Source organism: Cnephaeus nilssonii (assembly GCF_951640355.1).
Source record: "Cnephaeus nilssonii genome assembly, chromosome: 24".
Lineage (NCBI taxonomy): Eukaryota > Metazoa > Chordata > Mammalia > Chiroptera > Vespertilionidae > Cnephaeus > Cnephaeus nilssonii.
In genome coordinates, this window is record NC_137095.1 from 15,145,376 (window position 1) to 15,171,666 (window position 26,291).

At 47.7% G+C, this 26,291-nt stretch overlaps 1 protein-coding gene across 2 annotated transcripts in view; it reads left to right on the top strand.

The window, feature by feature from the left end:
• Positions 1-26,291, top strand: part of ENTREP2 (endosomal transmembrane epsin interactor 2) — a 49,791-nt gene that overhangs the window by 1,703 nt on the left and 21,797 nt on the right. For both annotated transcript variants that reach the window (XM_079763862.1, XM_079763863.1), the window contains exon 2: positions 14,949-15,005. In XM_079763862.1, the coding sequence (XP_079619988.1) occupies positions 14,949-15,005 (57 nt within the window). The remainder of the gene's footprint in view (positions 1-14,948; positions 15,006-26,291) is intronic.

Consider the following 26,291-nt stretch of genomic DNA (forward strand, 5'->3'; position numbering starts at 1 on the left):
TGAGGTCCCGGCAGCCGGAACGGGGATCGGCCCAGGTGCGGTCGTTCAGCCTAATGGGGGCATCGTTAAAAAAGCCTATCTCAGCCTCAGGGAGGGCTGAGGCGTGGAGGGCTGATTAGGAGAAAGAAGCAGCGGCCACAGCTGTGAGTGTTGGAATCGGAGGGAGGAGGCTGGAGGCAGGGATGCGGGAGCCGTGGTTCAGATGGGCCACTCACTATATATAGTCTCTGCACATCTGTTGCTCAGGGCTTTTTTGGTGTTACTTAATATGCATTGTTTTCGTGTCGGCTGTCTAGTGGGTGCTAAGGTTGGCGCATGCTGGCACCCGCCTACAGGTGGCAGACTGGTAACTTTAGTTTCCCTTCATCACCCCTCTCCGTATACCCTCTTTTCCCATTGTGCCTTAGCCATGACTTTGGGACTCCCAAAGGGCATAACCGGAGCTGCCTTTAAAAATATATATATATATATGTACACACACACACATATATATATATATATATAATTGATTTCAGAGAGGAAGGAAGAGGGAGAGAGAGAGAGAAACATCAGTGATGAGAGAGAATCATGGATCAGTTGCCTCCTGCATGCCCCCCACTGGGGATGGAGCCCACAATCAGGGGGCATGTGCTCTGACCGGGAATCGAACCCTGACCTCCTGGTTCATAGGTGGACCGACGCTCTACCACTGAGCCACAAGGGCCAGGCACTATCCCTTTTTAAACAGAGCGCTTCAGTGTTAGTGGCTGGGTGTTTTGATGTTCAGCCTAAGCTTGGCAGAAAAATCTGCCTGCAGGGCCCTGGGGGCCGGGTCTTCTAACCGGGTTTGTCAGTCGGCCCCTGTACTGCTGGGTAGTTCAAAGCAGGTGGCCCCCGAGTCTTTCTTTTGCCCTTTTCAAAGGTCAGGGAGAGCTGATCTGAAACCAGGCAGTGAATGGAAAACAGCTTCTCTTTAAGGTTCAGTACTTAAGGCTAAGGCATCCCCCAGAAGGAAATGTTTAAAGAGGGATTTGAAAAGAAAATCTCGCTGCACATGAAAAGAGGCTGGCTTCTGAAAGACCCTGACTTCAGATTTCAGAGAAAAGAGAATCCTTGAGTGGTTATTTCCTATAGCATTTAGGAAACACCGGGGCTCACTGTTTACTAGTATGTAGGAAACTTCAGCACCATGGAGATTGGCAGTGGCTTAAAGAGCGGAGAGTTCACCCGTGGAGGGTACAGACATTACAGAGGGAGGGCAGGTGTAGTCGTCAGCGTGGGTGACCATACTAAGTACCACAAACTGGGGGGCTTAAGCAACACATGTTTATCTCTCACTGTCCTGGGGGGCAGGAAGTCCAAGTTAAGGGCGCCAGCAACCAGTTCCTGGTGAGAGCTCTCTTCCTGGCTTGCAAATGGCCACATGATGGTTGGGGGGAAGAGAGAGGGAGAGAAAGAGATCTGCTCTCTTCTTTTTCTGATAAGGGCACTAATCCCAACATGGGGCCCCACCCTTATGACCTCATCTGACCCCAACCACCCTCTAATACCATGCCATTGAGGACTAGGGGCTTCAACATAAGAATATTATTGGGGGTGGGGTGGGGGAGGAGACACAGTTCAGTCCAGAGCAGCAGGGGTGATAGTTATGAAAGGCAGAGGGAGAATATTGGTGTTCTTGCCTGTGATTACCTAGGCTTGCTTTTGTCCTCACCTAAGTGGAAATGTTTCCATTATTCTCTCTTTTAAAGCAGTAAGCACAGACCTATTAGATGCTCCATATTTGTTGGTTCCAAAACAGATCATGGTTTTATGGGCTTGAAGGGTGTGCTGTGATGGAGGACCAGGATCAGCAGAGCCCATACCTAGAAGTAGGATTCCTGGAATGGGCACCTTAATGTCATTAAAATTGCCAAATTGTTCATCTAATTTCCCTGCTTTCTATTCCTATGGCTTTCCCTGTTCTAAACATTTTATATAAATGTGTACCTTCTGTGTCTGGCTTGTTACTTAGCACAATGTTTTCAAAGTTCATTCGTGCCAGCAGGCAGAGGGAGGGGACGGCGACCGGAGGTGGTGGGGTGGCGATGGGGGTCAGGGCCAGCTGCTCGCTGGCCAGCACCGTCCCCCAATTGGCCCGCCAGTCACCTCCCACAGAGGGAGGCCACTGGGGGCGGCGGCGATTGGTCCTCCAGTTGCCTCCTGCAGAGGGAGGCCACTGCTGGTGGGGCGATGGGGGGCGGGGCCGGCCAGCGCCATCCCCCGATCTGCCCACCGGTCGCCTCCTGCAGAGGAAGGCCAGACCGTGGCTTAGGCCCGCTCCCCATGGGGAACGGGCCTAAGCTGTCAGTTGGACATCCCCCAAGGGCTCCCAGACTGTGAGGGGGCACAGGTTTGGCTGAGGGACCCCCCCCTGAGTGCACGAATTTTTGTGCACTGGGCCTCTAGTTTCATATAAATGGGTACCTTCTGTGTCTAGCTTGTTACTTAGCATAATGTTTTCAAAGTTCATCCATGTTGTAGCATGAAACAATACTTTCTTTTAATGGCAAATGATATTCCATTATATGGATATACCACATTTTGTTTAACCACCTATCAGTTGGTGGACATTTGGGTTGTCTCCATTTTTTGACTAGTCTGATTAATGCGACTATGAACATTAGTGTACATTTCAGTTCCAGAATTTCTGTTAATTTCTCTACTTTTGTTATATTATCCATGTGGTGAGATGTTGTTCTACCACTTTCCTTTAGTTTTTTAGTTATGGTTTCCTTTAGTTCTTTAACATTTAAAAAAGCTTATTTAAAGTAATTGTCTAGTAAGTCCAACGTCTGTACTTTCTCACAGGCAGTTTATTCTTTATTGCCTTTTCTTTTGTGTTAGACCATATTTACTTGTTTCTTTCCATGCCTCCTATATTTTCCTTGAAGAGTGCACATGTTTCACATTGTCATGTCATAACTCTGTAAATCATATTCTCCCCTCCCATTGGTTTTGTAATTTCTCTGAAGGAATTTTGTGAAGCCTGCATTTCTTATTGTGTGTGGCCACTGAGGTATCTGCTTCATTAGCCTATGGTTTGCTAATGATTAGCTAGAAGTTTTCTTAAATACCTGGATCCACAAAAGTCTCCCTGTATTTGCTCTGTGTGCATGTTGGGGCACACCTTTAATAATCAGCCAGACAGCCCGGCCAGTGTGGTTCAGTGGTTGAGCACTGACCCATGTACCAGGAGGTCACTGGTTCGATTCCTGCTCAAGGCACGTGCCCAGGTTGCTTTCTGGTTAGTGTATTGTTTGCCCAAACTGTTAGCATTACCCCAGGAAGTAGAGATTAAAGTGTTTACCTGGAAATGTTTTGACCAAAACATCCCTGGGTAGGAGCTTTAGCTGTGGGAGAGTTCCCAGTCAAAGGAACTAAAAATAAGCCTTTTGATCTGGTGTTCCAGGGAGCCACCAGACACGTCAAAAGAAACAATGGCATTTTCTAGTGAAAGAGCTCCTTTCTGCTTCCTCTGATGTTATGATTGTGGGCTGCTCCCTACAAGGCCACCGCTGGGGAGTGAGCGCTGGAACCGGAGTGGAAGGACCACAAAGCCCAGTTCTTACTGAGATTCAGTCGCTTTTGTTGAACAAACCCTCCCTGTGTTGCTGTCTGTACGCCTTTGATACTTTTTAGAGTTCCTAACAAGTTGGTTCTGACCGTTTTTTGCAGTTTTCCCGTAGCTTTTATTGAGAGGTAGAATTTTGCAGCTCTTTAATGGGGTCCCCCCCTCACCTTCTAATAATCTAGAAAAGTTTATTTCAGCATATTTAAGATTATTGTAAAGTGTCCAAAAAGAACACCAAACTTCCACTAATTATCCTTGACTGTTCTTGGCTCCAGGAAGTGTAATTTATATTGTGTTGCTTTGTGGTGTTTCTAAAAACACCCAATTAGCCTATTTTCCTAAACCAGGGTTCCCCTCTCGTGGATGCTTATGGGGCCAGACAGGTAACTAAGGAAGATGCTGCCTCTGCTGCTGCTGTCAGTTTGCAGAAGCCAGAGTTTTTTGTTATTTTCAGTTCTTATTTTTTTGACATGAAATTCACATAACATAAAATGAAACTTTAAAAAATATATATTTTTTATTGATTTCAGAGAGGAAGAGACAGGGAGAGAGGGATAGAAACATCAATGATGAGAGAGAATCATTGATCGGCTGCCTCCTGCACGACCCCCACTGGGGACAGCCCACAACCCAGGCACGTGCCCTGACAGGGAATCGAACTGTGACCTCCTGGTTCATAGGTAGATGCTCAACCATTGAGCCACAGGGGCCAGGTTGTGATGTGGTTCTTAATTTCTCCTTTGTTTTTTGAAGGATAGTTGTATAGGATATACAGGTTTTTGTTGACACTTTTTTCTTTCAGCACTTTAAAAATCTCATTCCACTGCCTTCTGGCCTTCATGTTGTTGTCTTTTTAATTCTCACCCAAGGATATGCTTTTCATTGATGAGAGAGAGAGAGAGAGAGAGAGAGAGAGAGAGAGAGATATTGAGATAAACAAAAAGGAATGTCTGTACCTGCATGAAGTGCACCCCCCCTCTCCCCAAGAGGGTGCACCGTGGGTCTCCCAGCTCGGGGTGCGGGCATGGTTCTCAGGAATCTGCATGGGTCTCTCTGAACCACCGTCCCCGCCCCATCTGAGATGAGCAGGCGTCCCTGCCAGGTGTCTTTCACAACCACATCCTGTGGCCCTCATGTTGGCGATGGGCAGGTGTTGGGTAATCGGAGGCCATTATTTGCCAGGCTTGGTGTTTTTCTGGTATATATATATATAAAAATCCCTGAGACATTTCATAGACATCAGTGTGTATTTGTTCTCTGAGCTCTGAGGGCTAATAACCAAAGCCAGAATCCTGGCTTCTTGGTCTCCTAGCAACCGATTCTCTCCTAGCCCTTTTTTTCTTTTTTTGAACTTTTTGTTGAAGTCTAACATACACGCAGAGAATTGCACAAATTGTCGGGTGCTCTGTCAGCTCCATGTGTTTTTTTGCAAAATGAACATCTCTGCAGAGGCAGCACCCAGATCATGAAGCAGAACCTCCCCTGCACCCCAAGAGCCCCTTGTGCCCCCTTCCTGTGACTGGCACCCCAAAGTCAACCCATCTTCTGAGTTTTAGCAGCCTACATTAATTTTTGCTTGATCTTGAAATTTACATAAACGGGAACAGAGTATGCATTATTTAGTATTGGATTTCTTACACGAAGCAGCATGTTTGTGAAATGCCGTCCATACCGTTGAGTGTAGCTGAGGTTCATTGGTGTCTGTTGCCATTGGATGAATATATCAGATTGACTTATCAGTCTGCTGTTGACGGGCATCTGGGTGGTCTCCACGTGGAGCTGTTAGGGTCGGTGCTGCCCGATGCATGCTTGTATGTGGACTTGGGGGAACAGGTGCCCCCGTTTGGATGGCGTGTGCATGGGAGTGGAATCTCTGGGCATAGGGTACACATGTGGTCACCCGTCCTGGCTACTGATAGTTTTCCAAAGTGTTGACTCGATGGCCTCTCCCTTCAGCGCTGTGTGAGGGTTCTGGTTGCTCCTTGATGGGCCTTGGTGGTCCTCGCGTGGCCGTTTTGGTGGTCCTCACGTGGCCGTTTTGGTGGTCCTCGTGTGGCCGTTTTGGTGGTCCTCGTGTGGCCGTTTTTGGTGGTCCTTGCGTGGCCGTTTTGGTGGTCCTCGTGTGGCTGTTTTGGTGGTCCTCGCATGGCCGTTTTGGTGGTCCTCGTGTGGCCGTTTTGGTGGTCCTCACGTGGCCGTTTTGGTGGTCCTCGTGTGGCCATTTTTGGTGGTCCTTGCGTGGCCGTTTTGGTGGTCCTCGCGTGGCTGTTTTGGTGGTCCTCGCGTGGCCGTTTTGGTGGTCCTCATGTGGCTTTTGCCCCAAGGAAGGAAGAGCCACTCGCCTGCCCTTTGCCCCCAGTGGCATTTCCACCTCATGCTGGCTGTGTCTCCACTCAGGCAAAGACTGAGGAGCAAGCAGGCTTTGCTTGGGAGGGGCTCCCGGCATCCTGCTCCTTCTTGTGGCCGCAGCTGCGGTCTCGTTCCCTACCTCTGTCTGTGCTCATTTCAGATCAGGGGGAGAAGTGAGTTGTCCAGTCCAGGGAGGGTAAGGTGGCTGGACCCTGAAGCTCCTTGGATTTCCGAAGAGGAATGTATGGCAGATAGTAGATGTGCCTATAACTAATGGCTTAAACTCTCTGTAGAGGTAGTCAGACAGTAAAACTGAGCTGTAAGCTTTAAACAGCGCCGGGGGTAAAGCAGAGGGACGCAGAGAAGTTGGAAGTAATGGGCAAAGATACACAAGACAGGTACCCGGTGGACAGAGCAACATTACATCCAGGCAGGAGGCATCCAAAAGAGTGAGGAAGGTTATTTTAGAATGGCAAAAGGTAAATTCTGCACCGGAGATAAAATTGTCCCGATCCTTTACCAAAAATACAACCTCAGAGTTCATAAAGTAAAATATAGCGAGAAATTGACCAAAGCACAGTTGCGGTCTAAAAGGTGCTCATTTCTGCCCTTCACAGATAAGACACAATGAATAAAGATAAGATATGATTTATAATATCAAAGGACAGTTGAACGGCTATGAACCAGTGTTCTACCAGCAGACAAATACCCATTTATTTCAAGTATCCATGAACCATTTTAAAAATGGATTATATTCTAGCTCTCAAGAAGAGCATCAGGTTATTCCCAAAATACTGTAGAAATTGTGTATCTGTGACTGCCATGTGACAGCCCTGGAATCGAACCGTGACCTCCTGGTTCATGGGTCAACCCTCACCCACTGAGCCACACCATCCATGAAATTTGATGAATTTCGGTGCCAACATGCAGAATACTTGTAACAGCGATGAATTCATCTGCTCGCTTTTTATCTTAGCGTTCCAGACTGGTGCGATGATCTCATCTCGATTTGGTGTCTGGCTTTTGAGGGCGCAGGCCCCATGTTATAATCCCCCGTTTTTAAACAAGTCCCCGTCCTTGGAACAGGCCAGGCCTCTGTGCCCAGGACCCCCACCCACATCTCTCCCAGGCCACACGGGGTGGCGGCACCTGCCCGCTGTGTTAACATCTTGCGGAAATAAAGGCCCTCGTCTGCTTAGCATTCCTCCAATATGCCAGTGTCGTAACCTTATTAAAAGAGGAGATGAGGTGGCCTGGCACTTCCTTCCTGGGTGCTCGCCAGCCTTCTGCTCAGATAATCCCCTCCCCACGATCTGGAGCTGGCCGTGATTGACACTGGGCTTATTGATGTGCGGCTTCCTCCACTGGCTTTTTAAAAAATCTATATTGTCGGCTTTCCACTGGCTTTTCTTTTCATCTCCAGGACTCCCCATTATGTTTTAAAATGAATATTTAAAAATCCATCTAGTGTATAACAAAGTTAGAGTCAGAGCATCAAGTGGCTGGTAATGCAAGCAGCCGTCCCGGCTCTGCCCTGTGCGAGCGCACCCTCGCCCCAGGGACACCCACTTCCCAGTCAGCCAGGCTTGGTTGCTTTTATTCCTTTTTTGTGTGGGGAAAACAAACAGTCCTTATTTTTTAAAAAAATATGTATTTCTTGATTTCAGAGAGAGGAAGGGATAGAAAGAGAGAGAGAAACATCAATGATGAGAATCATGGATCGGCTGCCTCCTCCACGCCCCCTACTGGGGATCGAGCCCGAAACCTGGGCCTGTGCCCAGACTGGGAATTGAATGTGACCTCCTGGTTCATGGGTCGATGCTCAACCACTGGGCCACACTGGCCAAGCTAGAATATAGTCTTGACTATTGTATTGTTTGACAAACGAAAGTGACAGTAGGGTTAAGTATACTCGGCATTTATAAAATGAAGAGGAAAGCTAGTCAGCCAGGCTTTGTGACAACATATTTATCATGAAGATCACAGGGAACAAGGCAATACATTTACAAAATAGGACAGTGTCAGGCATGCCCAACTTCCATGAAAATAGGTAAAAATAGATTTCTTACCATTTCCCCTTTTTTATAACTGACCCCATCTTGTTCTCAGACGCCTGTTGTCAGGATCGTTACTGTCTTGAGAAAATCTCGTTTGTGGAAAAATGCTCTGCAGCGAGGCACATAAAAAAGTTGTGATGTGACAAGTTTTCCATTAAATGAAAACTAGAAAGCGACCAGAAGATAGCGGGAACGCTGGCAAGCTTTTTTTTCCCTTGTCAATTTAGAAGTGACGGGAGAATGGCTTCTATGATTATTCGCCATATGAATTGGAAAACAAGGGATGCCAACGTGGATGTTATGTTTCTTTGATGGTGGTCAGGCAGGCCCAGACTCTTTAGTCTCCCAGGTAGCATTTACAGTCATTAGCTTAGAAGATTCCTAACAATCTGTTTGTAATCGCTCAATTTCTCAAAATATGGTAAAGACTCGACCCTAGTTGATCATGGTCCTTTAAGCACTGGGGTAGCCCTGGCCAGTGTGGCTCAGGTGGTTGGGCGTCGTCTTGTGCACCTAAAGGTCGCTGGTTTGATTCTTGGTCAGGGCACATGCCCAGGTTTCCCGCTCGATCCCGGTAGAGGGCGTGCAGGAGGCAGCCTGTGGATGTTTCTCTCTCTCCCTTCCTCCCTCTCTCAAAATCAGTAAACAATCTTAAAAAAAAAAATTTTTTTTAAGGAACTGTTACAGCCAGCTGGCATGGCTCAGTGGCTGAGCATCAACCTATGAACCAGGAAGTCACTGTTCCATTCCTGGTCAGGGCACATGCCTGGGTTGTGGGTTCGATCCCCAGTGCAGGGTGTGTAGGAGGCAACCAGTTGATGTTTCTCACATCAATGTTTCTCTCTCTCTCGCTCCCTCCCTCCCTTCCACTCTCTCTAAAAATCAATGGCACATTCGTATAACTTTTATTATAGTGTATTGCTATAATTATACTTTATTAGTTATTTTTGTTTATCTCTCACTGTTTCTAATATATAAATTAAACTTAATTTATATGGATAGGTATGTATGAATAGGAAAAAACACAGTATCCATAGGGTTTGGTAGTAGGGAGGTTTCAGGCATCCATGGGGTCTTGGAACGTATCCCCTGTGGATAAGGGGGGCAGCTGCAAAGTCATTCTCTGTATCTTCCATTTTCAGTCAAGGAAATGAGGCAAAGGGAACGCCCCCAGATAGTTAGATCCCCGGCTGAAGGACTGAGACACCCTACGTGCAGTGGAAGGCCTAATAAGGGGGAAGACTGATAAAATGGACCACAACTCCATTAGCATCCTGCGTGTCAGACACCCACCCCCGGAACTGGCGAGTCGGGACATAGCACTGTCTCCCTCCCCATCCATCCCTATTGCACTAAAAGCAGCCACAAATCAATAGGGAGGCATTAACGTCCCATGGCAACGTCTGCAGCAGACTCTCGTCGAGAGTCACTGGGCACGTCGCTGAAGAGATACCAAAGGCAAGTAACCGGAAAAGTGCTGAACTCAGAAGATGCAAATGAAAACAGCTCCTTTCTTTGTGTGTGTGTGAGGGGGGGGGGGGGGGGTGGAGAGAGGTCCCCCAAGCTAGTAAAGAGCCTTTACCTAGGCTCTCAGTGTGCGTGAGCTGTAGGGGGTGACTACTCTCATACCCGCTGGAGGGAATGACGGGGGTGCAGCCTTTATGCCTGGTGACTCACGGTCCTATTTCAAAGGGTCTAGACTAAAATCAGCGACGGCAATGAAACCTACGTGTGAAGCTATCACTGTGGCTTTATTGTTAATTCTCACCCAAGGATATTTTTCCCATTGCTTTTCAGAGAGAGTGGGCAGGAGGGAGAGAGGAAGGGGGGGGGGGGGACAGAGGGAGACAGACCTGTAGCACAGTTCCATTTTGTTTTCCCTGCTGTCCTTTGTCAGCCACCCAAGACTCAGAGTGGATCCTTGGCTATTTTGGGGAGGTGGTGGTCTCCAGGACCATTAAAGATAGGTCAGATCAGAGCTGGTTGTGCAGGGTTATTCTTCCCAACCTCCCTCCCCCCTCCCTCTCCCTTCCATTCATTGTCCCATCCATCCATCCACCCACTATCCACCCATCCATCTACTCACTCATCCATCCATCCCCCCATCCATCCATCCATCTTTCCATTCATCCACTCACCCGTCTATCTACCCACCTACCCATCCATCTACCCATCCACTCACCCATCCATTCATCTATTTATCCTTCTACCCATTTCTTCACCCACCCACCCAGTCACCCCTTCATTCATCTGTCCGTTCATTCATTGATCCATCCATCCGCCCACCCAGCCACCTACCATTCGTGCATAAAGATCTGGTGCCTGCTGTGTGCCCGGCCCTGCGTTTGGAGCTGGTGTTATATGGTGTTAGACAAGAAAGACCAGGTCTTGCCTGGTGAGCTTACGTGGCTGCCAACAGTTCTGCTCACCCATGACTATATTTAAGCTTTTCATTTGGCAAGCGTCAGGGGTGACTGACAGCTCCATCTTTGTATTTTGTGGTTTCTAAATGTGACGCTGATTCTTGACATTTTCATTATACGAACTTTGATATGAGCTGGTGAATGGCAGCACAAGAAAACCCCCACGTTATCAAACCTGTCAGTTCTGGGTGCTCTTTATAATACAGTGACGCGTTTGGCAATGTGGGCATGGACTGAGAATACTGGCCATTTTATATTCTGTGTCCTAGTCATGCATATTTAAACAATTCAGAAAATTTACTTTTTCCTTTTAAGAAAAATGGACAAGTGATGCTTTCAAAAATGGAAATATATATTTTTGAGTGTGTGAGCGTGTAGCTGTCCAAAAGCTTCCCGTGAGAGAATTGATTAGGGATGTATAAGGCTAACCACAGGGCTATTCTCAAATCAATTTCAGACTTCCAGTGATTCTAGGAACATCCCGTCCCAGTTTGTGCTTTGATCATTATTTTACTCCACGGACTCTTAAACATGTCTGTTTTCTCGCTTGATATTCCGTTTGAAAGATAATTTGTATAATAAGTAAGTAGGTTTGGTGCGTATCACAGTATTCCATCGCCAGAAAGAGCCAGGGAATATTCTGCTCAGGTGGTGATGGATTTGTTCATCTCTGTGTCAGTTTTGCATGTTCAAGGTGAAGAGGTCTTAGAGAATGTCCTCAAAGGGAAATGCTAGAAGATAACGCAGCAACCTGTGTTTATTTTAGAAGGAGAAAGGTTGTTGAGCAAATTTCTCTAGGCCAATGGTAGGCAAACTCATTAGTCAACAGAGCCAAATATCAACAGTACAACGATTGAAACAGTACAACGATTGAATATCCTGACGCTCGGCCTCCTCCCAAATTTTGAAAACTTAAACTTCTTCTAACACCACTTCTTCAAAATAGACTCGCCCAGGCCGTGGTATTTTGTGGAAGAGCCACACTCAAGGGGCCAAAGAGTTTGCCGACCACGGCTCTAGGCTTTCTGTAGGTGAGATTTCTAAGCTCGTTCATGTAAATGAGCAAACAATAGATATCTTCAGAAAAATAACTAAACGCCTCTGCATTTATTTCATTTCTGAAAAAAAGAAAGTATGGACGTGCATAAGCCAAATGCAGAATATTATTAATAACAAGTAAATCAGGAGATGACAAGAACTGGCATAAACAATGCAGCAATGAGCAATTAAAACAAGAAAATGTGAAGCTAAGTTTGACTGGTTGCTACCAACGTGGTTGTTCAAAACATCTGGGAGGGGAGGGGGCGTAGAAAACACAGGTACCAACAGAACCTGCAGGCATGTGTGTTATCGCTATTCACGTGTTGGATATATAATTTCAAATAGGTGTTTAAAAAATTGTATAGAAAAGAGATGTATAATTTCCAAGTGCCTCGAAAAAGGAAACAACAAACCAATAGAAAAGTTGACCAAAATAGCAAACACAGGAATAATAGAAACACAAAAGACAAGAAAATATCGTAAACAAGCATGAACACAGCAGGGGACATCAGCTCTGTTAGCGCTGGAGGGACATTCCGGCAAAAGCCCTTGAAGACGAGGAAAGCACAGTGGTTAAGTGCGGCTTCTGGACTGGGAGAGAGCTGGCGAGGAGAAGTGCGTGGTAAGAGCTTAGGTGCTCAGGGGGCCTCCGCCAACGTTTTGATAAAATCCTGGGCTCCCTCGGCGGTCCGCCTCCCCCCCCCCCCCCCCCCCCGTCTGCGTCGTGCATAACTTAAACTTGCAGTCAACTCCGTGATAAGATGTCTTTAAAATGTGTTTGCTGTAACTTCCGAATCCGTGCTCTCAATCATTATCCTAAAATGTTCTAAATTGCTGCTGCTTCTTACCGTTGGTAGTGTGCCGCATATTATTCCATTCTGATTTTTCCGCTGAGCAAAACGTAATTGCTTTTGTGGAACATAGCTCTGTGGATGGTGTAATCAAATATTAAAAATAGAACTGCAGGGTTTTGCAGAAAATGCAATTAAAGAAGCCGTGGACGTGTGTGTCTCTTCACTCCTGTTCCTAACTTCTTTTCAGACTAGGGCTATTAGAGAAAATCAGATCTTGATTTGAGGTGATTTATATGGAAAAATGTATTTGAATTATATTTGCAAGATAATATACACTACTCATATGTTACTCACATGAAAGTTCCTTTTTCTTTTTTAACTCATTATTGCGCATAGGGCTGGAGACTTAAAACAGCCTTTCTTCAGTATGGATTTAAAAAAAAAAGTTTTAATTTATTTTTAGAGAGACAGGAAGGGAGAGAGGGAGAGAGAGAGAAACATCAACGATGGGAGAGAATCATGGATCGGCTGCCTCCTGCACGCCCCCTACTGGGGATCGAGCCCACAACCCCGGTATGTGCCCTGACCGGGAATCGGACCTGCGACCTTTCAGTGCATGGCACGACACCCAACAACTGAGCTGCTGGGGAGGTCACTGCATCTGTCCAGGGCCACCTGGTCAGAGGGAAACAATCCCTTCGTGCCACCAGCGCGGCACTGGTTGTCTGGGTCCCCCAGCCTCCGTTTGGGGGTCGTAGGAGTGTCTGAACCTGTAGGTGGACATGGGCCATGAGTGAGGGGCAGGGGTCTAGGTAGAACCTTGATGTCCCGTGTGTCACTTCATCTAGACCAGGGGTGGGGAACGTCCGGCCTACAGGCCGTATGAGGCCCGCGGAGTCATGTGGTCTGGCTCTGCCAAGGCATTGGGGGTGAGTTGATGAAGTGTTTGAGCAAATAGAGCAGGCTGATTTTTAAGTGGGTAATTTTGCATGACCCGAGAGTGATGTTATGAATGTCCAGATGGCCCTTGGCAGAGAGAAGGTTCCCCACCCCTGCTCTAGACAGTCGGCGGCGGGCTGGTCCTCATGCCCATGGGATGGTCAGCAGTGCAGGACGTCCCCCTACCCCTTCCTCCTTTGTCCTCCTGACGCTCGGCCTCCTCCCTGGCCTCACTAAGTGCCAGGACACACAGACGTCTCTGCCTGGGCAGCCTAGGAGGACCAGGGCGGGTCTGAGGGCAGAGGGCAGGAGAGAGGGCCACCTGGGGGTGGAAGGGCCCAGGGAGGGAGGCTGGCAGCCTGTGGGCCCCGCAGTGGCCAAGTCTGGACTGCAGAGGGCGCTCCGAGGTGCCACTGTGAATGTTGGGGAACTTGGAGGACACTTCAGGGCAGGAATTCCGCGAATGGAGTGTGCTCTGGGGAGATGAACTCAGGGGGATCAGAACAGAGGAGCACAGTGCGGGTCTGGCCCTGAGAACAGGCCGGCTCCCAGAAAACCCCGGCCAGGGCCCTTTAAGGGACAGGTTTTGGAGTCTGCATACGTACGTAGTGTGTGGTTTATAGCATTAGGACAGTGGGCCTTAGTCATAATCATTTGGAAATGGAGCAACGATTTGTCTACCAGACAGGTCCGCCTCCTGTTGTAATTGCAGTGGGTTTAAAAGTTGATGCAGGTCTGTGAGTTCGCGGCGTAATTAGACTCTGAAAGCTTTTCATTACACTTAATGTGATTTTAATGGAATTAATGTACTGTACCAACAAATACATTGTTTTTATTGCGCAAACAGGACACTTCTGAAAGGAGAGAATCAAAACGACTTGCAAATGCTTTACCTAACTTGCTTCCCCAGGCGGGGCGATACACCTGCCCACTTCGCTGTTCCTTTCCCACGCGGGCTCCGGAGGAGGAGAGGGCGGGAGGCTCTCACCTGCCCTTGGGGGCTGGTTGGATTTCATCTTTGAAACTTGCATTTATGTCTTTTTAAAAAAATAGTTTTTAAAAATGGATTTCAGAGAGGAAGGGAGAGAGAGAGAAACATCAATGATGAGAGAGAATCGTGGACCTGCTGCCTCTTGCACGCCTCCTACTGGGGATCGAGCCCACAACACGGGCATGTGCCCTGACTGGGAATCGAACCGTGACCTCCTGGTTCCTAGTTTGATGCTCAGTCACTGAGCCACGCCAGCCAGCCGGGCTGCATTTATGTCTTAAATCTGAAGTGCCCCTTTCTGCTTGGGCCCTGACTGCCTGGGTGACTCATCTTCATAGGAGACCTTGTGGGAAAACACTAGGACCTACTTACAATGGGGCCTCCGGAATGGGGCCCTGCTGAAGGGGAGCCACCTCCTCTCTTCACTGTGCCTGTTGGGATGTTGGGGTGAAGGAGAGGGGACCGTCCCCAGGATTTGAGTGACCAGGAGGAGGGGTGCCCCTGTGGAAGATAAAGATGACAGCGGGACACTGGGTTGGGGAGAGGGAGTGCAGGTGCATTTTTGGACAGGAGCTGGGGAGGGAGACCTGGGGCTCTGTGCTAGAGAATAACTGCGTGTGTGTGTGTGTGTGTGTGTGTGTGTGTGTGCGCGCGCACGTGCGTTCTAGAAGTGATCCTTCAGGTTGCAACTGTCCATACTGTTTCGATTGTGTGCTAAAGGTCCCGAAGCATCTCACCATCCTGCGCCGTTTGTCTTTGCAGGTGCTGCTGTCAGGACTCATTGGTGTCGTCTCCTGGAAAAGGCCTCTCTCCCTCGTGGTAAGTCGCACCTGCTCTCCGTGGTGGCCTTGGGACAGGGCTGTGGCCTCTGTGGTGTGAGCGCGTCCAGGGCGATGGGCGCAGAGTTGCGCATGTGGCCTGCCTGCTCCGCTTCCGGGAGTGCCGCTCAGGTGTTTGCCTGAGATGCTCAGGGGCCTTCCTCTCTGTTTGCTCCCTGCCGGTGCCCTCCTACGAGGACATGCCGCGAACCAAGACGATCTAGTAAGTGTAGATGCATTTTGTCTAGACGGGGAAAAAACACGCGTGCATATAGGTATGCTCATGTATGACCACACAGATAGGATGTGTTTTAGCGGAGTGCAAGGAATGTCAGCTCTCTGTGTGTGTTGGACACTGTGCGCCTCTGTAAGGGATGCTTATCGGGGTAGAAGAGTGGAGAGAGGAGTATCGCTCATCCTGGCCCGTGTGGCTCATTTGTTTGGATGTCATCCCATGCACCAAAAGGTCACCGGTTCGATTCCTGGTCAGAGCACATGCCTGGGTTATGGGCTCGATCCTCAGTAGGAGGCATGTAAGAGGCAGCCTATTGATGTTTCTCTCTCCCTCTTCCTCTCTCTAAAAATCAATACACACATTTATGTATATGTATATATATTTATGTATCTATCTAATAAAAGAGTAACATGCCAATTGACTGCACCTTTGTGACACCCACCAGCCAATCAGGAGTGAGTATGCAAATTAACCCAACAAAGATGGCGGGTTAATTTGCATACATAGGTGCCAAGCGACCTGGGGCGGGGCGGTGCAGGGCGGGATGCTTGCATCATCTCCATGGCGACGATGCAAGTGTTCCGCACCACCCCAGCCGCTCTGGGCCTCTGGGCACCTTGGGAAGGCGGAAAGGCGGCTCTGGCCAGAGCGAAGGCAGTGCCGGCAGCCAGGGGAAGGAAGGCCCATTCTTGCACGAATCTTGGTGCATCGGGCCTCTAGTGTGTATATAAGTGAATGGTTTCTCACGTTGCTTTGGGATGGTCCTGGGGAGACATGGAACGAGGATGTTGGTTTCTCCATCTCTAAAGCACCCCCAGCAAATTTGTGTCTGTGGGTCTACAGGCATGTTCTTCTCCGCATACGCATGAATATGTTTATGTGTCCATGTCTGTGCTAGGGCAGGAGGTTTTCCCAGCTCTGGTGGATAATGGAAAAGACGGCGTGGCTTCTTTCTTTTTTTGTAGTAATGAATTATTTACATCTCTTCTTTAAGTGATTAGACTTGGAGGTGATGACATGGACCGGGTAGTAACGGAGATAGAAAGGAACGTGGACCGCCCAGCTAATGTGGCTCATCGACCTATGAACCAGGAAATCGCTGGTTCGATTCCCGGTCAGCTGCCTCCTGCACGCCCCCTACTTGGGATCCAGCCCACAACCCGGGCATGTGCCTTGACTGGGAATTGAACGGTGACCTCCTGGTTCATAGGTCAATGCTCAACCACTGAGCCACACCAGCCGGGCTGCATCGTCCATTCTTGACAAGAGTTGTCTTGTGTCCACCTTGGAAAGCCCTGCCTCCTCTAGAATGCCTCCCTTCCTAATGGACTTGCTTTGCCCTGGAGCCTTCACATTCTCCTAATAGGAAAAAGTCGTTAAGGAAAAAATAAAACCTCAGACGCTGAGGTAGCTCTCCTATAAGAAAAGTAATAAATGAAGTGTCCCTCGATTCAAAATGCGTCTTCTTTCACTAAGAAGGCAATTACTGTTATAAAGATACAGCCTTAGAAAAATGATTATGGCTGAGAAGTGTGTGCTGTGTCCGTCCGTGGCACAGTTAATTTTAAAAGTATTACCAAGCATACAAATCACAAGACTGAAATGCTGAACTGTACTAATTTGAAAGTGAATTTAATATGCTATTCTGAGGGACTGTCTGTACTTACCCGGCTTTTAAAAAATTGTAACTTAGAGGCTATTAGTTACCAGATTTTCTTCCAAATGTCCAACCTCTTTTAATGAAGAGTATTACTCAAGGACCTTATCTTTCATCTCCGAATAGTTTCATGCGGTACAATAAGTAACGGTAATATTGGAACATCCATATTTCACCCTGACTGTATGGGTATTAAATCAAATTGTTGCATTTTTATCAAAACACAACAATGCTGATTGGGAATGAAAAGAAGACTCAAAGGATCAAATTTATTTTGCTATGTTTGCTTTGATTCCCCAATAGAAAAATGGAGTGAAATTGATTTAAGAATAGCGATATGTAGGCAATATGATCTAATGATGAAGAGAAATTTATTTTTTCTTATTTCTTTACGAAGAGAATTTTTAAAAATCAGTTACACTGATTATTTGCACGCTGACGTCAGGAGGGAGAAAGAAACGGTCTGCCTTTCGTGTAATATATGTGATATTGTTAACAAACACAGGTCTTTTAAAAAAATATATTTTATTGATTTCAGAGAGGAAGGGAGAGGGAGAGAGAGAAAAAAACATCAATGATGAAAGAATCATTGATCTGCTGCCTCCTGCATGCCCCATACTGGGGACTGAGCCCGAAACCCTGGGCGTATGTATGCCTTGACCAGGAATCGAACCATGACCTTCTGGTTCATAGATTGAAGCTCAGCCACTGAGCCAGGCCGGCCAGGCAATACATGCTCATTTAAATGTCATTCTCTTGCAAATTCTAAGTCAGCTGAACACAGGGCAAAGCCTGGATGGGTTTCATCTAATGGGAACAAGAGAGAGAATTTAAATGCTTATGCCTCTTGGTTAATGGAATCTGAAAAGCTGTCAAATGACAAGGGATGGATAATATCGTGTGATAATAAACAAATGAACCAAATGATTGGCCCGGGGGAACAAGAATGGGAAGAAAAAGCCTAGGAAATACCCAAAGGCAAGTTAATAAGGAAAAGGGACTAAAACGTCCCGACAAATGAGATAATGACAGCGGCCCACCGAGGAGAGCGCCGGGCTGGCTGGCAAACGTGGGCAGGCAGCTGGCATGTCAGAATGAGCGGCAGCTGGGCTGTGGAGGATGAGTGGGAAGGACGGGCTCGTAAATGGCAAGATGATGAGTGAGTGAGTAAATCTGTCAGGTGATGAATGAGCTGACGGTCCCATTGGACAGATGACAGAGAGGGGCCGAGTGGAAAGGCAGTCAGCGCCGACAGCGGGGAGGCAGAAAGCCTGCGTACCCAGAACCGGGGACTTGCAGATGCAGTTTCGCCTGGCCGGGTAGATCCCTTGGTTGCTGCAACATTGTCCCTGTGTGCCAAGGAGTCGACCAGTGAATGCGGAAATAAGTGGGACAACGAAACCATGTGTTTGTCCCTCTCCCTCTCCTCCCCTGCTTTTCTCCATCCCTCCCCCCTTTCTCTCTCTCTCTCTCTCTCTCTCTCTCTCTCTCTCTCTCTCTCTCTCTCTCTCATCAATTTTAAAAATTTAAATGCACCCTAGCAGGTTTGGTTTAGTGGATAGAGCATCGGCCTGCAGAATGAAGGGTCCCAAGTTCAATTCCAGTCAAAAGCACCTACCTGGTTCAGTCCCCAGCCCCGATCAAGGCACATGTGGGAGGCAACCAATCAACATGTCTCTCTCACATCGATGTCTCTCTCCCTCCCTCCCTCCCTCCCTCCCTCCCTCCCTCCCTCCCTCCCTCCCTCCCTCTCTTCCTCCCCCCCTCTCCCATCCCCCCCTCTCTCCCTCTCCCTTTCCCTTCCACTCTCTAAAAATCAATGGGAAAAAACAAATCAATGGGAAAAATATCCTCAGGTGAGGATTAACAACAACAAAAAATTTTTTAAATGCAATTTTATATGCACGAATAGGGTCATGTAACCAATCACAGTATTTGATCTGCTTTGGCAACAACATACCGGAACGTCCATTAAAAACAGATTGTACACAGAGTGCTCATGGCTATGAGGACTGCTTTGCATTCTACCCTGCCACCTGCTAGCTGTCAGCGTCTTCACTCCTGGGGGTTTTCACCTATAAAATGGGCATCCTGCTAGGAGGGCCTTTCCTCGTTCAGTATGAGGTCACTTGAGGATTAAAGCCCGGATGGAAAGCTTAGGACAGCGCCCGGCACAGTGTAAGCAATGAAGAACGGCTGCCAGCCGCTGTTGATAGGGTTCTCCTTTCGTTTCTTTCTCGGAGTGTGCGTCCGTCTTACACATCCTCAGGGTCCACAGCAGCAGGCGGGCCCTCCCCAAGACTTCATCGCGGTTGAGTAGAGGAGATACTGACGAGTTCCCTTCTCTCTTCCCGGACGGTAATGAGGATTGCAAACATTTTGGGGAAGGGAGGGTGTCTAGGGTATTTTTTCTTCTTCATTTTTCAGAGTTTAGTTTTCAAACTTGAGAAACAAGAGTTAAATTTAAATTCCTGTTTGTAACTGATTCACAAAAAATAATAATTTAAGTAAGATTAAAAGGAAAGCAATGAAATTAAAATCCAAGAAACAAGTCAGTCAAAAGACACCCACAAAAATTCTTTGAGAGGAGTTACAAGTACATTACCCTCTGTTATTACGGATTAAGGTAAAATAGAGAACATGAATAGAGGAATAAAAAATGTAATAATGTAAGGAAGGGATTTTATTTATTTTTAAACAATTTCTAATATATATTTTTATTGATTTGAGAGAGGAAGGGAGAGGGAGAGGTAGAAACATCAGTGATGAGAGAGAATTATTAATCAGCTGCCTCCTGTACGCCCCCTATTAGGGATCGAGCCCAGGACCAGGGCATGTGCCCTGACCGAGAATCGAACCGTGACCTCCTGGTTCTTAGGTCTACATTCAACCCCTGAGCCACGCGGGCCGGACTCCGTTGGTGATCTTATAGCTCATTCGATCTAAACATCCTTGTGCTGCCACAGAAGAGAGTAGGGTTGGCTGAGTTTCTTGTCTCAAATAACTAGTTGGGGCTTTGCACAATGGTCTGGCTTGGGCCTCTCCCCCCGCCCCCCAGTCCCTAGTGAGAAAACCTAGAAAAGCGAGAGTGGATAGAATTTGGAAGACAGTGTAATAAATAGATGCTTTTGTTCTTTTTTTTTTTTTCCCCCCGAGTCCCTGGCACAGAGTCTCTAAAACCATTCCAATTTCCGGAATGCTGAGCGTGCCTTTTATATGCTAATTGTGTTGGTGTGGAAAACCCCACACAATCTCATATTTCCAGTCATCTGCCACGGAGGAACAAGGCGGCTGCGCCACGAGGTTCCAGCGTCTCCGTATCACGGGGAGCAGAGCCTCGCTGGCTGGCTCCGGAACGGCTGAGGAATATGCGGGGCAGGGGCAGAAGCGAGGTGTTCTTACTCTGCAGAGTTAAAAAAAACCAGGATCGGTATCTTTGGTGGCCTGCACTTCGAGTTTAGGGTTTAATTTCCCTGTGATTTCTAGCAGCCGGGCTTCTCTGTGGTGTCCGTGTGTAGAGGCAGGGGCTACGGGAAGGTGGGTGTCTGTGGGGAAAGCATGTCCTGTTTGCAGATGTTCGTTTCCACCTAATAATGACCAGTTTGCAGCTCAGGCGCTAAAACCAACCCATAGAAAACAGCCTGCCCCGGCCCGCGAGGCTCCGAGCCTGAGCATCGACCTAGGAACCAGGAGGTCACGGTTCGATTCCCAGTCAGGGCACATGCCCGGGTTGTGAGCTCCATCCCCAGTAGGGGGCGTGCAGGAGGCAGCCGCCAATCCGTGTTTCTCTCTCATCATTGATGTGTCTCTCTCTCTCCCTCTCCCTTCCCCTCTCTCTCTCTCTCTGAAAGTCAAGAAAACATATTAAAAAAATAAATGAGAGGTTTTCCACATGATGTGGCCGTAAATTCAGAAATCTCTCAATGCAGGCGATGATAAAAGACACGAGCTAGCTACACAATGTACGTTTAAACGACTGTTTGTATTTGAAATCCACAGAACAGCACCGAAGGGAAAGTGAACTTAAGTCCAGACTTCAGCTTGCTGCTCTTTCACGCTAAGACACAGTGGTTCCCGGAGTTGAGGAGAAACCTGCCATCCGCCCCTCCCCTCCACATCTGCCTGATTGCAATTTCTCTCTCTCTCTCTTCCTCCGTAGAGTTCCTGTGGCGATCACACGCTTTCCCCCAGAGGGTGAATTTTCACTCCTGTCTGCTCTGTTCCTTGCCGTTTCCAAATCGTGTATTAGCGGTGCCACGGCGAGGGTTTAATTCTCACGTTGTAATTGGATTCCTCGCTTCTGTCTCCAGTCTCTTGTGATCGGATCTCTCCGATTATCGCCTCCAGCCCTGCCGGGATGGGCGGTGTATTGGTGTGAGGGTCTCCGGGTCCGGGAGGTGCTAGGGGAGCGCCCGTTTCCTCCCTGTTGTCAGGCTCTGTCTCCGTGGTCCTTGTGGTTCCGTTTGTTTCCCTGCTTGCCGGGGTGGTGTGTTTGCCCACACTCCCTGCCGCGCTGTCTCGCTCACACGTGACGCAGTCTGTAGTTGTGTCCCTGCCACTCCTCCCTGACGACCTTCAGCCAGCTTGCCATTCCCTGTTAGAGACGATGCCACCTGCCAGCCATGTTTTTCTCCCCGCCCGCCCCCAGCAAAGCATGGGGAGAGTCCAGGCAGCCTGAGCCCTTGTGGAGGCCCTTCGCTCTTGACTTTGAGTATTGTGTAAGTAAACTAAATATAACACAGCCCCGCCAGCGTGGCTCAGGGGTTGAGCATGGACCTATGAACCGGGAGGTCACGGTTTGATTCCCAGTCAGGGCACATGCCCGGGTTGCAGGCTCGGTCCCCAGTAGATGGCATGCAGGAGGCAGCTGATTAGTGATTCTCTCTCATCATGGATGTTTCTATTTCTCTCTCCCCCTCCTTTCCTCTCTGAAATCAACAAAAATCTATTTAAAAAATAAGATGATCAGCATTTAAATGGCAGCTATTCACATTTTCATTCCACCTGACCAGGTAATCATCCTGTATTTTTTGTATAAAAGAAAGGCTAGAGTGTCTAGATGGTTTGGATAGAGAGACACATTGGAAATGCAATGTCCCATTTAGTGACTGCTTTAAACAGTTGGGTTCTTAGCAAATGAACTTAAAAATAAAAAGAGGTTGGCAAATTTTTTTCTGTAGGTCCTAGATCCCTTGATATAACTTGCTGTTGCGGAAAAAATATGAGACAAGTATAAAAAATGGGCTCAGTGTGATCAGAAGAAAAGTCTGTGTGGTTTTTTTAGAAATGTGCTGAATTCTGAGTTAATTAAAACCAAGACGTCACGTGATATTCCAAACGTGTTATATTTAGCTTTTTCCTTAAGAAGAAGTTACCTCTTCTCTGTAAATGTAACTCTCTTGGTTTCTTAAATCTGCCAGCCACACAGGATCATGGTTCTCCTTTAAGATGCAGGTGAACAGGCTTGCACCTTAATGCCCATATTTGGGAAACCCAGCATGCTCCATTCCTGCCCTCCATCCCCAAGGCTAACGGGCCTGGTCTTAAAGGTTTGCCTGGTCACCTTGACTCCGGTTTCCTGCCCTCGCAGGAGAGGTTTTTTTGTTTGTTTTCTATATTACATTTAAGTCTATGAGCCATTTTGAGTTAGTTTTTGCATATGATGTGACGTGTACCTTGAGGTTGATAACTTGAATTTTTCCGGCACCATTTAAAAATATATATTTTTTTATTGATTTCAGAGAGGAAGGGAGAGAGAGAAACATCAGTGATGAGAGAGAATCATGGATTGGCATGCCCCCTACTGGGGATGGAGCCCGAAACCCGGGCATGTGTCCTTGACCAGAATCAAACCTGGAACCCTTAGGTCCGAAGGCCGATGCTCTATCCCCTGAGCCAAACCAGCCAGGGTGAGCAGCACCATTTTTTTGAAAAGATCATCCTTCTCATCTGGCCAGTGTAGCTAAGTGGTTAGAGGATCAGCACACGGACTGAAGGGTCTTGGGTTCAAGTCCCAATCAAGGGCACCTACCTACCTCGGTTGCAGGTTCAATTCCTAGCCCCTGTCAGGGCGTGTGTGAGAGGCAACCAATCGATGTGTCTCTCTCACATTGATGTTTCTCTCTCACTCTCCCCTTCCCTCCCATGCACTCTAAAAGTAATAAAAACTTATCCACAAGTGATGATTAAGAAAATAGACATATGCAGTTCAGTCACACTGAAGGCAAATAAGAATTCTCCTGGAAGCTGGTAAAGCTCGAGTCCATTAAATAGCCAGACTCCTTTATATTAGATTTTCAAATGAATGAGAAATTAATGAAGAGCTCTCACAGTCGCCTCGGAATGGGCATATTTATAACCCTCTCCTGCTTGCCAGAAATAAGCCCACCTCATTTTTCCCTGCCAACCATTTCAGCGCCTGTTGCAGAAAACGGGACAAGGGGGTTGGTGCAAATAGGGTGTTTCCCACCAGAAAGACAGGTTTTGGAACCTTTGAGCCGTCTGTGAGCTTTGTCAGTTCTGGAACATTCTGCTTGGCGTGCTCCCTGTTTTTATGTTTATTTGCTTACATATCAGTTATTCTCCAAGTCAATTCCCCAACGTTGGTTTCCAAACGGCACAGTCCGGGAGACAGGCATCGCGCTCGGGATCGCTCCTCACGGTGCGGGCCTGTCCGCTGAGCACCTCGAGCTGGTGCGTGAGCTGACGATGGCCCCTGGCCTTCCACTCCTTCGATGGATTCACTTACTTTTTTTCACCAGAGGATATTGTTCCCATTGGTTTTTAATTTTTTTTAGAATATGTTTTTTATTGATTTTAGAGAGGGAGAGAGAGAGAGAGAAACATTAATGATGAGAGAGAATCATAATCGGCTGCCACCTGCACACCCCGAACTGGGGATCGAGCCCGCATGGACCAGGAATTGAACCATGACCCCCTGGTTCATGGGTTGACACTCAGCCACTGAGCCACACAGGCCTGGCTTGTTAGAGTTGTTTTAAAATCACGGATCGACAGTGAATTTCTCTTAGGCCCTTTCTTTCTGTTGTGAGAGGACTGAGGGACAGATGGCCTCATCCTGTTAATATGGTGAATTGTCTCCATTGACCTGGAGTGTTCAGCCGACTCGCTCTCCCAGATTCAACTCACCTTTCTCGTGCTGCGTCTCCGTTTGGTTTGTCTGTGGCTCAGGATTTTTTATTGCATCCTCGTTTTGAAAATGTCCTTGTCAGAGTTTTATATTAAGATTAGGTTTTCTTCATAACACACCAGGGGAATAATCCCTTTTTTATTTGAGACCAGTGTTACTTCTTTAAATGCTCAGTAGCCCAGCCCTAACCAGTGTGGCTCAGTGGATAGAGCGTCGGCCTGCGGACTCAAGGGTCCCAGGTTCGATTCTGGTCAGGGGCATGTACCTTGGTTGCGGGCATATCCCCAGGGGTGTGCAGGAGGCAGCTGATTGATGTTTCTCTCTCATCGATGTTTCTAACTCTCTATCCCTCTCCCTTCCTCTCTGTAAAAAATCGATAAAATATATTTAAAAAAATAAAATAAATGCTCAGTAGCCCAGCCAGTGTGGCTTAGCGGTTGAGCGTCGACCCTAACCGGGGACCGAACCTGCAGTCTTGGCGTATCGGGACGAGGCTCTCACCAACTGATCCACCAGGCCAGGGCTGAGTTGCGTTTTCTCTGATGTGGTTTCTTTGCTTGTTCTCTGTCAGATGTTGTGTTTCCTCCCCAGCTTGTATCATTTACGTTTTCAGCCTCCTGCTTCTGCCCTCCGTATGTGATTCTTCCCTCATGGCTTTTATTTCATGAACTTTCGGTCCTGTATTGCGTGACAGTTTTCCGCGGAGCCTCCGAAAATAGTATTTGGTTTTCAGCAGGGACCGTGCTCTGTGAACACTTTAAATGAAGAGGGAAAAAAGCCTGCTTCTGCTCTAGAAGTATTTTGTTGTGCTGTACTCCCATCTCCTTCTGCTCTCATTACGTTTTTATCATGCGCTCTATTTATGCCTCCTCCTCGGTTCTGCTCCATAGTAGCCATCTGTTCTGGAATTTGGCTGTCTCCGTCCTTCAAACCACGGCACTTCTTAGGAGGCACATGGGTTTGCTGCGCCTGGTGAACCAAGAGGTCACAGGTTCGATTCCCGGTCAGGGCACATGCCTGAGTTTCAGGCTCCATCCCCAGTAGGGGCCATGCAGGAGGCAGCCGATCCATGTTTCTATCTATCCCTTTTCCCTTCCCCTCCATTTAAAATCAATAAAAACATTTAAAAAATGTAGAAATGTCATCCTGGCATAAGATTAACCAAGTAACAATGTGTTTGGATTTTAAGATTAAATGGCAGTGAGTGGGGCTGGATTTCTGTAAATTGTAAGTCATAATCACGCCTGGGCCCACAGCGTTAAGCATAGGCATAACAGGCGCATCCGCATTAATGTCTGTCTGAAATTTCCCAAAGTACAGTCTTTAAATGTCCTGAGTAACCACCGTGAATTCGGTCACTTGCTTAGAGGTAAATGGGAGAGGCGTAGAAAGCCTGTATGAGCAGGGGGAGCCACTGGGATGATTATAAACAATTCAGCAGGCCAGGAAAACTTCATCAGCACGTTCTTAATGGCTGATTGGATCCTAGGAGGCAGACCGTTGGCTAAGATTTGCCTTCTCCCACACCGCCTCTCTCTGCCTTGTAGGATTCAGAAAATGGGGGGTCGGGGAGGTAAAAACCAAGTCATGCTTCCCAAGAAAGGATGCCCTGCCCTAGCTGGTGTGGCTCAGTGGATAGAGCATCGGTCTGTGGACTGAAGGGTCCCAGGTTCATTTCCGGCCAAGGGCACAGGCCTGGGTTGCGGGCTCGATCCCCAGTAGAGGGCGTGCAGGAGGCAGCCGATCAGTGATTCTCTCATTATTGATGTTTCTATCTCTCTCTCCCTCTCCCTTCCTTTCTAAAATCAATAAAAATATATTTAAAAAAAAAAGAAAAGAAAGAAAGGATGCCCTGGTTTTTCCAACCACATTAGGGGATGATGTTGCCAGCTTCGAGGAGCAGGTATCCTCTAGTAAAATCAGCTCCTGCCTGGCCAGTGTGGCTCAGTGGCTGAGCATCAACCCATGAAGCAGGTGGTCACAGTTCGATTCCCAGAGAGAGGGATGGAAACACCAATGATGAGAGAGAATCATGGATGGGGCTGCCTCCTGCACGCCCCCTAATGGGGATCGAGCCCGCAACCTGGGCATGTGCCCCTGACCGATATTCCAACCGTGACCTCCTAGTTCATGGGTCAACACTCAACCACTGAGCCACACTGGGCAGACACATGTCATTATTGTGTCATTATTAGGTAGCCCTTTATCTGTGATTTAACTAGGATGGCTCTTTGTTACCAAGGAG